At 52.8% G+C, this 15,465-nt stretch overlaps 1 protein-coding gene across 3 annotated transcripts in view; it reads right to left on the reverse strand.

Moving 5' to 3' along the window:
- Positions 1–3,728: 3,728 nt before the first annotated feature.
- RANBP10 (RAN binding protein 10) overlaps positions 3,729–15,465 on the reverse strand; it is a 76,407-nt gene continuing 64,670 nt past the window's right edge. The window contains exons 6-14 of one of the 3 annotated variants that reach the window (XM_003355780.6): positions 14,245–14,429; positions 11,813–11,925; positions 10,238–10,346; positions 9,995–10,143; positions 9,604–9,808; positions 8,740–8,861; positions 8,103–8,248; positions 7,673–7,784; positions 3,729–7,229 (exon numbers count right to left, since the gene is read on the reverse strand). In XM_003355780.6, coding sequence (XP_003355828.4) covers positions 7,099–7,229; positions 7,673–7,784; positions 8,103–8,248; positions 8,740–8,861; positions 9,604–9,808; positions 9,995–10,143; positions 10,238–10,346; positions 11,813–11,925; positions 14,245–14,429 — 1,272 coding nt within the window. In that variant the 3' untranslated portion in view covers positions 3,729–7,098. Of the gene's footprint in view, positions 7,230–7,672; positions 7,785–8,102; positions 8,249–8,739; positions 8,862–9,134; positions 9,393–9,603; positions 9,809–9,994; positions 10,144–10,237; positions 10,347–11,812; positions 11,926–14,244; positions 14,430–15,465 lie in introns of those variants that run through there. The other 2 variants (XM_084960024.1, XM_084960023.1) reach the window with 2 other exon arrangements.

A 15,465-nucleotide genomic window follows, 5' to 3' on the forward strand; every position in this document is an offset into this window, starting at 1 on the left:
TTAAGCAGTCTGGCTAGAAGCCCTGGTCATTCATTTCCGGCGGTGGAGGCGAGGAGCGAGCGGTTTTCCAACTTAGGCTGTAGGTCGAAACTGGCACAGATCTGATCCCTAGCCTAGAAACTCCGTATGCAATGGGGTGGCCTTGATTGTGGGCCTTGATTTTCCCAGAATGAAGGAAGGTCTCCTGCTGAATAACAATTTATCTTTGCAGAAAGGCAGTTCTCTCAAACTTGCCGGACTTCCTGGCTTTCTGATTCTAATGACTCGTTTTTCCGTGCTTGGGCTCCCTTTCTGGATGTTTTTTGGTTGTTCCTTAACAATGTCAAGTGTTTTTCAAGACTGTAACTTCGGTCTCTCTGATCTCTTTACCGAACCCAAGTATATATACCACTTTGTAACGAGACTACCGTTTCACCAGACTGTCCGATATAAGAATGAAACGAACCTGTAAACCTTGGTGCAAAACAGGTGATGTTGAAAATGTGGGATTAGGGGTTATTTCTGCATGGGGAGACCCACCCCTGCTTATCTCTCTCTCTCTTTTTTTAACCATGCCCTTTGGCATGCAGGACTTACTGGGCCAGGCATGGAACCGAAGCCACAGCATTAACCTGAGCCACAGCCATGACACTGCCGAATCCTTAACCCTCAGGCCACCAGGGAACTCTCGTTGAGAGTGTGGACTTCTAAATCTCCCCTCCCCCAGCCCTGCACGCTTAGTTGGCATTAGGAAGATGTCCCAGCCAGCTCTCCAGAGCAGCCTGTGATGATTAGAACGTGTCAATCGAGGGATTGCTGCTGGTCACACAGTGGTAAGAACCCTACTAGTATCCTTGAGGTTGATCCCCACCTTGCTCAGTGGGTTAAGGATCCAGCATTGCCGTGAGCTGTGTTGTAGGTCGCAGACGGGGCTCTGATCTGGTATTGCTGTGGTTCTGGCGTAAGCCAGCAGCTACAGCTCAGATTGGAAACCTAGCCTGGGAACTCACATGTGCCGCAGGTGCACCTCCCCCCCAGAAAAGACAAAAAAAAGAGTATGTCAGTGAAGCCGCAGTTGTTTACGTTGAGACCTGCTGAGCAGCAGGGCTATCCCTGCTTTGGCAGGAGACAGGATTTCCTGCCACTACCACCACCTTGGTGAGCATGGAAGTCTTCCAGAGAAATTGTAACCCCTAACGGCCTCTTCTGATGGCATTTTATCCCCTTTGTCCTTCTCCCTGGATTCTGAACAGCCAAGCAGAAAGGAGGCAGAATCAAAAGCGTGCTTGTATTTGATCTGTTTCTTCTTTTTTTTTCCCCCTTTTTTGGCCACCCCATTGCATATGGAGTTTCTAGGCTAGGGATCAGATCTGTGCCAGTTTCGACCTACACTGCAGCTGCAGCAATGGTGCAGCATATGGAAGTTCCCAGGCTAGGGGTTGAATTGGAGCTGCAGCTGTGGGCCTAAGCAGCGTTCTAGATTGGAGCCGTGTCTGCCACCTACGCTGCTGCTCACAGCAACACTGGATACTTGACCCACTGAGCAAGGCTAGGGATCAAACCCGTGTCCTCAGGGACACTAGTCAGGTTTGTTACCGCTGAGCCACGAGAACTCCAAAGCTGGATCTTTAACCCGCTGCATAGGGCTGGGCATAGAACCAGCGCCCCAGTGCTCCAGAGACATTGCCAATCTGGTTGTTCCACAGTGGTAACTCCAGATCTGCTTCTTAGTCACCACTGAAAGTTTCATTTTAGAGCAAGTGGTCTCTCAACAGCAGCACTGTTGACATTTTGGGCCTGATGATTCTTTGTTGTGGAGGGATGTCTGTGTATCGTAGGATCTCTGGCCTCCACCTACCAGATATTGGTAACACACCTAACCCCATTGTGACTACCAAAAATATCTCCACCCATCGCCAAATGTTCCCTGGGCAGTAAAACCAGTCCCAATTGGTTGACAACCACTAGTCTGAGGGAAATTAATTTACGGAAGCAGGACACTAATACTCCATTCTCTCCTCTAGACTAGCCTTTCCCTCAGCGTCCTGCAAAATGCCCCGAGTGAAGCATTCTGTGTAATATAACTTTGGAAAGTGCTGGATTAAGCTACATGTCCTAACACAGGATTTCTACAACTGTTTTTTTTTTGTTTTTTTTTTTTTGTCTTTTTGCCATTTTCTTGGGCCGCTCTCACGGCATATGGAGGTTCCCAGGCTAGGGGTCGAATCGGAGCTGTAGCCACCAGCCTACGCCAGAGCCACAGCAACGCGGGATCCGAGCCGCGTCTGCAACCTACACCACAGCTCACGGCAACGCCGGATCGTCAACCCACTGAGCAAGGGCAGGGACTGAACCCGCAACCTCATGGTTCCTAGTCGGGTTCGTTAACCACTGCGCCACGACGGGAACTCCCCGGATTTCTACAACTGTTAAGCAGCTGGAGATGTACAGTGAGGATCCATGACAGCTTTATTTACTGGAAACAGAACTCTTTTCTAGCTCCAAGAACCATGCCTCTCTGAGATAGATTTGTATGCTCTCCAGCAAACCTCCCCACTCTAGTGACTTCTGTTCCCTGTACTATCTTCCTTTTACCCCAACAAAACCCTGTACTTGCCTTGCTTCTCTGATCTCCCTGACATCCAGCTACATCCTATGGTGTTAACATCCTCTACAAATATTTCTCAAACTTGCTTCTTGTGTCTGGCCTCAGCCTTTCAGCTGGTTTGCCTCCAATCTGATTCTAGTCTCAGCCCCCAGTGGACAGCAGCATAATATATTTTCTACCTCCTCTGCATAAAATTCTGGTGCCTTGCGGGGAGGGGAGGCAGAAAGGCAGGAGTGGTCAAGGCCACCAGGGAGCATCCTCATAGAGGCAGGGCAGTCATACGCACTGTGTCCGTGTGTGCCAAGCCCTGCCCCATGCATGTTATAATCCTATTACCACAGGGTAGAAGGATTATCCGCACATTAAGAATAAAGAAACTGAGGCTGAGAAAGGTTAATTTTCAAGGGTCACTGGAACTAGGATTTTGAGCATGAGCTCTTTTCCCTGAGGCTGAAAGGAAACTAACCTTAATACCCCTCAGAAGAGCTCTGACTGTCCAGTGTTTGGGGTGAGCATATTAAAATCTTTTATATGTATGACTGGGTCACTTTGCTGTACAGTAGAAAATTGACAGAACACTGTAAACCAGCTGTAATGAAAAAAATAAAAATCATTATAAGAAAATAAATAAAAATCATAAAATTTAGAAAATATCATATTTTGAGGGGAGGAGGTCCTATGGCCTACCTTTTTGTTTTGTTTTTTGTCTTTCTAGGGCCACACCTGAGCTGAGGCACCTGGAGGTTCCCAGGCAGGGGTCTAATCAGAGGTGTAGCTGCCGGCCTATGCCACAGCACCAGATCCAAGCCTCATCTGTGACCTACACCACAGCTCCTTAACCCACTGAGTAAGGCCAGGGATCGAACCTGCAACCTCATGGTTCCTAGTCGGATTCGTTTCCACTGCGCCATGACGGGAACTCCAGGCCTACCTTTTTGAATTTGTCTCAGATGAAAGCTGTTTCAAGGATGAGAATTAAAGCTTAAGTATCGATACCCAGTCTTGAAGGTCCTTGAGGGGTCAGGAACACCAGGGGCTTGGGGACTCAAGAGGTGGACTGGGAAGGAGCCAAGCCCTCCAGGACAGCTGTGCCACACCAGGGGTGCCAATTCCAGTAAGACTCACCACAGATACTCGTGACTGCTCATGGACGTGTATTTTAATAAAAATAATTCTGTCAAAATACAACAGGAGTTTTTTCATCTCTCAAGTACAATTTAATAGGATGTTTTGTGTTAGAATTCTCTCTAAACCCTCCCACACCCACAAGTTTCATGCTAATGCCAAGAATCAACTTGCAAGGACAAAGGCAGAACCAGTGCGCACAATGTGGAGGACGTCTGTGTCAGCTGTAGTTACTAATGGAGGAAAACCCTATGCAAAGAGGTGGCGCCTGAGGCAGCCAGAGTCCACAATCTGGCCACAGGTCCGGGTGCATGGGACTGGCGGTCAAGTAGGGCTCTGCTGCTCAGCTGCCACGCGGTGTGCATACCTGAGTTGTGAGCAACCAAAGGAACTTTCAGCTCTGACAGGTCTCTGCCTCATTTTCTTTGTGCTTGCTTAAGGGGGAGGAAGGTGCTGGGTGGCTGGGCAGTCCCCACTTCTCCATCTCTTCGTGTCCCTGTTCTGCTGGCCTGCACCCAGCCACAGACCCACGTGGGTGAGGAACAGGGCTTCTGGCTTTCTGCGTGTGTCTGCCAGTTTCTGCCCTGGAAGGAGCAACCATTTGGTAGCACATGGGGAAAGGTAAGTAGGGAAAGCTCCTGCAGGGCTGGACAACCTGACAGTCAGATCTTCTTCCTGCTCTGTAGGTTTAAGTCCAGCTCTTCATGGGATGCCTCCCAGGTGTCTTCCCCACTCTCTGCTACCGGAAGCAGGCTGGTAGGACTCGGTGTGCATAAGGGACTCCTCTGGCTGGCAGACAGGCCTGGACTATCAACAAGACAGTGGGCTCAAGCAGCTTGATTTTGGTCCTCTCCACGGTTTGGGGGGCAAAGGCTTATGTCCCAAAGGTAAGCTGTCCAACTGGGACAGAGAGCCCCTCTGGAGAGGAACAGAGTAAACAACTTGGACTCAGCTGAAACAGTGAGATAAGGCACAGAAAATGGGGAGGTGGCCGTGGGTATTGAGTGTGAGCCAGGAGGACACCCAACCCCAAGCAGCACACAGCTGTCCTGAGCCCTCCTGGGCCCTTTCAGCCGCTCCACAACCCAAGCCCAGGCACCCATCCCCACCCCTGAAGGTACCAGCTGCTCAGACATTGCTGGGTGCCCGGCCAGCCTAACCCCTCACCCACCATTCAGTTTTAGGACTAAACAGTGTTGTCCAAACCACAGGGATGAGGTTAATCCCAGTTCTGCCACTGATCTGTTGTGTGACTTTGGCCAACTCACTTAATCTCCTGGGCCTGTTTCCTTATCTATAAAAGGAGAGGACTGCGGAACAGATGTTCTCTGAACTTCATTCCAACTGCAAAAGCCTCTGGTTTTAATTCCCTGATGACTGTTTTAATGGCCTGATGTTTCCAACCTCTAGGTTTGGGAGCTTGGTATCCCCAGCTTTGCACAGGATGAATTTCCTTTACAGACAGGACAATACCTCCCTGATGGGTTACGATCTCTGGGCTGCCAGCTGGGCCCCTAGTGGGGGCCAAGAAAAAGCTGCAGCCTACAAGATCATGTCCCAGGGCAGAACTCCGGGAAAGCAGAGGGCCAAGGACCTCATCACCAACAGTTGGTCCAACCCAATCATTTCTCTTGTCCAATGGTGGGCCCAGCAAGTCCTGGTGGGCTCTGAATTCCTCAGGGCATACCACCATTCCTGTCCACTGATGGAGAGCAGGAGCTTGGCCAGCCCTAATCCGGGTGGGGACTGGAAGTTGGACTTCTGATCTTGGCCCTTTGCTTGTGCACTCCCTCCCACTGTGATGCAGATGGGGACATCCAGCTGCTCCTGGTGCTCCTCTGGGAGGCCTCCTCCCTTTCTTCCTCCACAGATGAGGGCAGTCAGTCCTCTCCACAGATGGCCTGCCCAAATCCTGGCAGCCCCCTCAGCCCTCTGCTCCTGATTCCCTGATGGAAGTACCAGGACTGTTTTTGACCAACCCGCTGTGAGGATTCCTCTGACACGGATGGTGGGACGTGTAAAAGCCCATGAGGTCCCTTCCTCTGGTCAGCAAATACTCGTAAGAGTCTTCCCTAAAAGTGGCCAGGGCCAAACTGCAAGGAGCCGCCTAGCATAGCTGCAGTGAGGCCTGGCCTAGGAGGTCAAGGGTTCCATCCACTCCAGCGACTGGCAGCCCAAGAATCAGTCTCCATGAGGTCCTGGCTTCTCAAAAGAAAGCATCAATTCCATCAGAGCTGTGCAGAGACAGTAAAGATTCAGGCAGAAAACGAAGGCAGCCCCTGTACTCATGGGCCTCTGTCCTCCATGGAGGCTTCCTCCTCGCAGCTTTTCACACAGCAGCTCTTGGGTCAAAGGCAGGTAGTTTCCAGGCAATTGATTTAGAGTAAATGAATTATTTGGCCATCTTAACAACAAAGGAAGGCAGGACGTTGAAAAGGGAAGAAAGAGAGGGGGAGGTAGGCAGTGAGAGGCAGGGCAGAATGGTAGACAGCGTGCTGGCCAAAGACTCTCTACTCCCTTCCTTTGCTGTGTAGCCCTGGGCCAACTCATCTCTCCTCCGGACCCCTGGCCCTGCAACTCTCTGCTCCATTTGGCTCTCAGGGGCCTAGGAACGCACTCCTCTCAGATGCTGCAAACCAGCTTACCCTGACCTGCCCACTATGAGGCTCCCACAAAGCCTACTGGGTTTCCTTAGGCTGCAGCTGGGCCTGTGGCTCAACAAAGGGGAAGCCTGAAATGAATGAATCACTTGGCTGAGGTGACAGAGATGATTCTTTTTAATGAGTTAGACTCAAATAAAAACATATGGTGTCTGGACAGCCTCACCCAAGAGGTGCTGGACCACTAACACTACGATAAATACTGTGTCTTTTTTTATATTTATATATATATATATATATAATCTCTCAATTTTTTTTACTTATGAAAATAATAAGCTATCACCAACTTGGATTGGCTTCATCACTAAATAAGCAGAAACCAGCTCAGCACAAACTCTCCAGAGATAAATACTGGTGGCTCAGTCAGGAGGAAAAAAAGGATTAAAAAACCCCAACCCCTCCTCAAAACAATCCCCCCCTTTCAAAATAGAAGGCGCTACATGAGAGAAACCAGCCAATACTGTGTCATAGGCCGCTGCACGTGAAGGGGGAGAGAGAGAGACTGAGGGTGGAGATAAAAGAAAGGAAGGAAGGGAGGGAGGAAGGAAGGAAGGAAGGAGGAAGAAAGGAAGGAAAAAGGAAGGGAGGGAGGGAAGAGGGGAGGCCAGGCAGGAGTGGACTCTGCCCATGGCTCCCAGGTCCCTGCACCAGGTGCCGATGGAGGGCAGGGCTGCTCCAGCCCTGGGCCGAGGGAGGGCCAGGTGAGGCCAGCCAGTGTGTGGTCAGCTAGTGCAAGTAGTCATCGACTCTGGCAAAAGAGCAAGATCCCAGGCCCGCTCTGGCCATGAGCCGCAGACATTCAGATGCCTGGCCCAGGGCAAGCATCAGAGGGGGCTGCTTTGGCAGGTTCTGAGACTCTGTGGAGAAAAGACAAGGCCTGGTCACTGCCCTGCTCAGGGCTGAGCCCAGGTCAAAGTTCCCTTGGGAGCAGAAGGTTGGGGGAGTGGACAGAATCCCTTGGAAAGGAGTGTTCATGAGTCTCCGTGTGAGTGTGCCCCAATTGCCAGGCTGTGGCACTGCCAGGAACCTATGAACTTCAGCTTTCTTTAGAGTAATGAACTGGCCGGGGCCTGTGGTTACAGTCTAGGGCCCATGATCTAGCCGGCCAACTCAGTTGGGCAGAGGGAGTTCAGGGTTTAGGTTCAGCCAGGGGAGCCCAAGAGTCCTGTGCACTATCAGAGAGCCTCTGGGCAGACCTCACCGCCCTGATGTGGACGAACATTCGCAATTCCTGGGGAGGGGGGAAGAGGGTCTCCTAGGCACTCATAGGCCAGCTTCTGCTTTTGTCAGATCCACTTACCTAAAATGGCGCTGTTGAGGGCAGCGCACACAGGCTCCCTCTGGATGGGGTCCAGCTGCTGGCCAACTGGGCAGCTCCAGGGGTCTGAGTACGCAAGCAGGCTAAAGGCATCCTAAGGACAGGGCAGGGCACTCTTGAGAGGACTGTGGCACACACCACACACCCCCTCCAAGGCTCCAGGGAGATATAAGGCCCTGTGTGCTGCCCAGTGAGAGCACGACATACCCCAACTGTAGGGTCAGGCAGAGTTTTGTCCTCCCCAGAACCTAGAGGCAATGGGACACAACCCCAGTGTCCAGTTTCCCAGTGTAGATGGGACTAGAGCCCACCCTGTCCTGTTGCTGCTGCCCCCAGAACCTTCCAGAGTCAACCTGCCCTGCTATCAAACGGAAGGGAGGCATTCTACATGAGGGCCTGGCTTGTTCTGTACCTGCAGCATCTCCGTGTGGGCCAAATTCTTGCCGTATTCTCGGCCCAGCTGCTCGCTCAGCGCCTGTAGCTCACGGCCAAAGAGGATAATCCTTTCTGTGGCTGCCTGATTGCCCCCGCAGAGCTGCCGCCGAGGATGCCCATCATCTGCACCCAGAGCCCAGCAAAGAATATATCAGGAGGGAGGAGAGAAAGGCAGGACTAGGGCGGGGAACCCAAAGAGAACATGGCAAGAAGGATCTCGGCTGGGGGTGGTGCAGCTTTTGTTGGGGCAAGTGAGAAATGAGAGGAGCAGGGGACCATCCATAGCTGAGCTGTTATTAGTCCACCCAGCACGTGGTCTAGGAGTCAAACAGGAATCAGAAGCTTTCTCTGTTCCCACCCTGCACAAGACGCAAGGGTGAGAGTGTATACTCTCACCTACCCCACCTAGGGGCAAATGCAGGGAACTTGGTCTGGGTAGCAGTCCAAGGCCTTAGCACCTCAAACACCCATTCGTGACTGGCTAAAGAAGCAGTGGACCAGATCTGGATAGAGCTTCCGCCAAAGCCTGCCCACCCTAAGCCCCTGCAGAGAGGAGAGAGCACTGGGACTGAGCACTGCTGCCTGAGAACACCATGTGAGGGCACGGCCCTTACCCATGCTGGACTCATCTGTCTGCAGGTCCTCATGCTTGTAGGCACCATTGACGATGCGTGTGGACATGCTCTCCAGCACACCATTGGGGTAATGCTCTGCCTCCATCTCCATCTCACTGTCACTGCGGAGAAGGGTATAAGTGGGAGCTGGCCAGGGGGATGTGGTTCGAGTAGCCCGGTAGGGCCTCCATTTAGGCTTTAGCCACATATTGCTGTGGGTAAACCAATGGCCCCTAAGAGCATGAAAGGAGAGCTCCCAGGCTTCTCAGGCTCCAACACTTGGCCCCTGTTGTGACACTAGCCCTCTCCAGAGGCTTGCCACCTGATTCCCACTCTTGTCCCAAAGTTGCGTCTGTAAGCCTCTCCTCCCTGGCCCTTCTCTGAGTTAGCGCACCCCTTCTATACATTCCCCAAGCCCCCGTGACCAGGGCAGGTGAGCCCCGACAGGCATCTCTGAAAGCAAAACCCTGGTCAGCGCTGAAGCGTGCCTGGGGGCTGTTGAAAGCCACCTAGAGTCTGCCATCTAAAACCCCTACCTGTCCAACCTGGCTGACGGCAAGTCAAGCCCAGTAAAAGCTCCTTTAGCATAGACCCTGGGGGCTCTGAGAAGCCTGATGTCCTTGGAGGAAACCACATTCTCAGTGTCACCACCTCTGGAGAAAGACAGGGCCAAGCAAAGTGGCAGCTGAATCACTAGTTGGACCGGAAGCTAGAACCAACGCCTGACCTGGCGGGTTAGCAGCTACTATTCCAGGTACAGACCTGGGATGGCGATGGGGGTAGAGGGCAGGGTGGCACTCAAAGGACAGGCTGCAGTGGGCACAGAGCAGAAAGCAGGAGGAATAAGCAGAGCAGAACAGCCACCTGGTCTCCTGGTTACTGGTACTGCTGTGTGGCTGGGACTTGGTGGAATCTGTTGAGTTGGACTCGGAGTAATTGACGGAGGATGGAGATGAGGAGGATGAAGAGGATGAGGAGGAAGAGGAGGAACTCGGCGCAGGGTATTTACTGTGGTTCTGCTTGCTCTTGGTGGACACGACTCCATTGCTGCAGCTGGGACTGTCTGCTCCTAAAAGCCAAGGGACAGTTAGAAGGGGAGGCAGCTTGTCATCAAGTGGGGCCCCAGGAATTACAGTGGTCTCATTTCCCATCCCCAATCCAACAGCAAGCCCAAAGCCCAACCCAGGGAAGGGTGTATGAGTGGCCTTGCTTCTCCACACCCGTTTTTCCAAGAGCCCTCTGGAGAGTGGCTGACCTGTGTTGTGCATGTGGGAACTACTGGGGCCATGGCGGGGGCTGAGGCTGGGGGAGCCTGGGTAGCTGTCCTGGGATTTGGGGCTTCGGGAGCTCAAGCTGCGGACTTCACTGTCAGTCCCATTCACCATTTCCACAAATTGTCGGCACCTGCAGAAGGAGCAGAGCAGCTCTGGGCTTGGTCCTGGTTGTACATCACCACACTAGCTGGGCTACAGGGGACCTGCTGGTGCCCCAAACTTACTTGAGCATGAAGAGCAAGTTGGGGTTGTGCTCCAGCAGCCCTGGATAGAAGCGCTGTGTAGTCTCAATGGCCTCACCCACACGGCCCTCCAACACCAGCTTCTGAATCTCTGCGGAGAGCAAGAACACGGCAGGGAGTGAAGGGCTGCAGCCTTTCCTCACAGCCACACGTCCACACACTGCCAGCCCCAAGCGCGGATCTGCTGACAGTCAGGTGGGCTGCTCAGAGAGGCAAGCCCAGTAAGAGGCTCACAGAAGAAGAGGCAGAAGAAAGAACCTGGCCACCCAGCCCCACAACAGACCCTGGTTTCTGTCAAGTATCGAGGAGTCCTCAAAGAATACAAGGGGAAAATGGAGGGGCACTCTCAGCCCAGAGGCAGGAGGTGAGTTTGCAGGCCTGCTCCTATGGAGTACAGGTGGCCAGGGACCTGGGCACGGGGAGAGGTCCTAGCTGTGGGAGTGCGGTCTGGGGATGGGCACATAGGCAGCTTGGTGGCCTGAGAGGCTCCTCTTCAGACAGACTTCTCTCCTCAGGCCTCACAGGGGGTGGCAATGGAAGCTCATGGTTTCTGGGCCAGAGCCCGCGTCTTGGCAGTCTTCAGGGGCTGCAGAACATCCCCTGCTGTAAGAGGAGGTCACCCTCCTCACTTCGGCAGCTCTGACGTTGACACCTCTCAGGCCATCAGCATCGTGCTCTTGGTCTGGGCCTGGTGCATCTTGCCAGGAGTGACTTCTGGGTCTGAGGCTTTCTCATTCGTAGATCCCAAGTCTGGGATCCCTTTCTGTCTGTCTGGCTGGGCGTGGCTTCTCTGGGAGACACAGACATATGCACATGCACAGAGACAACAGGCTCAGAGAGACGCAAGCAGGCACACACAGACACACGCATCCACACACACCTACTCTCCCTCACTCTCTCCTCCTTTTCCTATCTTCCTTCTGGGCTGTTTCCTCTTTCCCAACACCCTCCTTCCAAAAGGAGCCCCAAACACGCAGTACCCAGGCCAGAATGAACATCAGGAAAGCTTGCTTTGGCTGCGTGCAAAGGATAGGACCAGACGTGGGAAGCAGAGAGGGGTCTCCCACAGCAGCCAGGGAGCATTGGCCCTCCCCGCGACTGCCAACTTCAGTCCTCTCTCTGGCCAGGGACAGGCAGAACCATCAGGTTAAGTAACGGGTGGGAAAGGCAGGGCACTGGACTGGTAAGATACAAACACACTCTTTCTAGAAGACCATCAAGAGGAGGCTGAGTGGACTCCAGGATGCAGGGGGGAGGAAACAAGCATGGAGGAGGCGGATCCAGCCATGCCAGGCCCCGACCTGAGCCAGGCTATCAGAGTATGCGTTAGGGAGGCTGCCCCGAGACATTCCCATGCTGCTGGATGGTCCTCAAGGACAGTGTTGCCTTGAAAGAGGGACAGAAAGTGGGGCTGGGCTGTGGCTGTGGGCTGGTCTCCTAGTGAGGACCTGAGCTGAACAGACTCCTGTCAGGTCACCAAAGACTGCCATGAGCCAGAGAGCAGAATTCAGGACAGGTGAGGGAGGAAGGAAGCAGGGAGAGGAGAATCAACCTTACTTTGTCTGTTCTTTATGGATGCTTGTTCTTCCTGAATCGGGGTTTCAGTCATTCGGGCAAAAGCCGTGGCAGTGGCACAATACCCATGATGCACCAGGTAAGATGAGACCATGCTAGAAGAAAGGAAATGCTCAAGGTGACACTCAAGAACTGCATTTCTCACTGACCCCGTGATGGTCAGACTACCAGCCTGTTAGATCTTCTCTAAATGTATCTTAAAGGTGCAACCTCCAGAGAATGAGAATAAAGGGGCCGAAACAACATGAAAACTTCCCCCAGTGCTCATGCAGTTGGGTGGGGGAGGGGCTCTGTCCTCACTGCTTGGAGGAGTGGCTAGAGTTTCTCTGGGAGTATGCTGCCCACAAGCGGGCAGTTGTGGTAACAAAACTACACACAGAGGCACAGACCATCTCCTTACAGAAAGGCAGCAAACCCAGGACAGCCCGTAGTCTCTCTGAGGGCCTCCTGGCCAAGCAGTCTGGCAGCTGCCCAGTGATGATGCATGCCATGTGCATACCTTCTACAGGTACAGGAGCTCCTCTGCAGGTACCCCACGTGCCCGGCAGAAGCATTCCAGCTCAGGCGTGCTGGCTCTAGAGGGTGATGGGGAGCTAACCCACAACCCAAGTTAGTCCACAAAATGCCATAAATCAGGGGCCTGAGAAGCCAAGGTACCAGGCAACAACAAGGCCAACAAGAACACAATCTTTGGGAAATGGCCTGGAGAAGCCCGACACCCAGAAACCACTAATGCCACCCAATACTGGCTAATCAGTGGTGCACAGAGGGCCCTCAAATCTGATGTAAACAGAAGTGAGTATCTTGGTGAGGGCGCAGGTCAATGGCATTATTCTAACTGCCAGACACAAATGTCTGACAGGCTGTCTTGTCAAAGGCACAGAAGTTCAGCAGTGTATCCTCTCGTGTTTTAGGAGCAGATAGGATGATACACATAAAGTACTTAACACAAAGTAAGAAGTCAATATACACAATCTCTTACCATGAAATTATATAATTTATAATATGATATTCTGAATAAGAATTACAAGCATATTATTATAAACACAAGGGCAGAAATTCTTGACAAAACATGGTTCAGATGAGTCCACATGCACATCAGCGGCCACTAAAATGTACAGTTCCTTTTACTCAGTAATTCCACTTCTTGAAAAGACACCCAGAAAACAACTTTAAATGTGGAAAACTCTTTTATGTACAAAAGGGTTACCTATGCAAGCGAAAGAGAGAAATAACTTGAACCTACCACCAAAAGAAGGTGCCGAGGGGCTTGTGGCATAATACAGCCATTAACAATGTTCATAAAGTGAAGTTATGTGAAATCACAGGATCTGAGTTAGATGCAGATCTTAGCAAATACTACATATGAACACACACAGGCACACAGATACATTACATGTAAACAAATACACCCATGTGCTGAGCCCAGGCCCTGTCAGCTGAGAGTATCAGTCCCTCCCTGACGGCTGGGGGAGCCCCACCTCTCCCCTTGCCTGTCCCAACAAGCCTGCTGCGGGGACTGGCACTGTGCTGGCCTTCTGATGAAGAGCTTCTTGGTAGTTCTGGGGCTGAGAACAAGATGGAGCAGTGCCGCTATTCCTGAGAAGGGTCTGGCCACATGGCCCCTGCCTCAGCCTTCTCCTGGGGCCTTCCTCACCATCAAATTCTCAAGAAAACAAGGCTGAACAAAGAACCCAGTGTGCACCCCACTCCCACCCACTGGACCCTGGTACCCTGGTGTCTGCAGGGTAACGACCAGCGTGAGTGGAAGCCCTTCTCTGCCCACCCTTGGGAGCCAAGCTAGCAAACTAACTCACCTCCTGGCAGAGTGGGTACAGGTCATTGCCTCACTCAGGCCTGCTGCAGCTGGCAAGTGGAAGAGAAACCCATATTTGGCCTCCCTTGGGATTCTCAGCAAGACTGAGTTCCAGGAGAGTCTGGGAATTAATCAGTCAAGAGCCAGCTGGGTTGGCCATAGGGAGGACTCTCTTCCCACCACCACTGCCATGGTTGCAAAGGACTTAGCTGGATCTGACCCTAAGAGGTGACCTTAGGTCAGAGTCATGGCGTGATAGATACTCTCTCTTATGGAAAAAAAAGTCCACAGGGGAAGAGACAACTAGGTATCCTAGTACATCCTCTGCAAAATGACCTGGGGAGGGAAAGTAGCCCTGCTGGTGATATTACATACAGGGTCCTCCAATGCAGTTGAGTGGGGCAAAGCTTTAACTAGGAGCAGCTCTGGAGAACTGAACTAAGAGAGGAGCAAGAGAGCAGCAGGCAGAGTCAACCTGAGAGTGGTTTCCAGAAGGAACGCTACCCACTGGAGGTCCTAAGAGCAGCTTGTAGCAGTACAGGACAGTGAAGCCCTGGGATTGGGCAGGGCTGGATAAGGGCGGGAGCGGGGCACTCACTTCTGCAGCACCGCCTGCCACTCGCCAAGCCGGGCACTGATGGGGAAGCAGTGGACAGTGCCCTGGACCTTGGCACGCCATTCCCGCATGTAGTCCTCAATGTCAAACAGGAAGGGCTGCTGCCCAAAGTTGGCGTCCACAATCTCCCCGGGTGTCTGCAGGCCTACGGTGGGGTAGAGGTTGGCCTGAGGAGGAGAATGAAAGGTCAGTTGGGCCCTGAGGGCAATGGGGCAGCAGGGCCTCGCCTCACCTCACCTCACCTCTGGAGCAGAGGAGGAAGGCGCTGGCTCCTGCAGGCCGTTGCTTTGGCTCTGAGAGAACTGCAGTGTGGCTGGGGGAGGCAAGGCTAAGCCACATTCTGCCCACCTCTTTAGCACAGACACTATTCCCCAAAGTTTGAGGGGAGAAAGCAAAAGAAAGGCAAGCCAGGCTCATGGTGTCTCCTGCCCTGCATCAGAGGCTACGGCGTCCCCAAAGCCCAAGGTTCCCCTTTGGGACTCGGCCAGAGCGGAGGCAGGCCGGGCTCCCCGATTCTGCAGGTGTGCCTGTGAAGATATGCTGCGGGGGTAGACAATGGCTCCTCTCAGAAAGATCCAGGACCAAGGATCGCTTTGCCACAAAAAGGGGTATATGTGGAGGCAGGAAAAGTACCGGGGAAGACAGGAAAGGCAGGGAAGAGAGTATGACCAAAGGGGTTACGTGGTTTGGACCCCCTGATGCTGGAAAACAGTAAAGAAAGGCTGCTGCCCTTCCTGTCTGAGGCTAAGAGAAGGGTCTTCTGGCCTTGCAGTTTGGGGGTGTCCCTTTGGGTGTGAGGCTTCCCATCTATCCCCTGCCTTGACCAGCGCTGGCCAGGTCACTCCCTCGCTCTGGGTCTCCTATGGCTCCCACTGCTACAGCCCAATGTCTCACCAGCCTCCACCCCATTGTCCCTGGGCTCCCAGTCTTCTCCTCCACCTTCCATCCTCAGGTCACGTGTCATTCCTGACTATCACATGCTGTTACTGCACACTGGGTTCAGCCTTTCTAGCACTCGGCGGAATACTGCCCACATTCACGTCTGGTTGTTGCAATGATGTATCTCCACCACTAGACTCTTCCCCACTCAGGGTCAGAATTCTCCTCTCGTGTCTGTTCTTTGCCTAGGACCACAGCTCTTCTCTGGGGACTCCAGATAGGCGGGAAGGATTCTGATCCACAGACAGAGGGTCTAAGAGGATC

The sequence above is a fragment of the Sus scrofa genome, chromosome 6, assembly GCF_054392235.1.
Source record: "Sus scrofa isolate SSC_HxYL_T2T_F1_AM1 chromosome 6, Sscrofa_HxYL_maternal_Yorkshire_Landrace_v2.0, whole genome shotgun sequence".
Lineage (NCBI taxonomy): Eukaryota > Metazoa > Chordata > Mammalia > Artiodactyla > Suidae > Sus > Sus scrofa.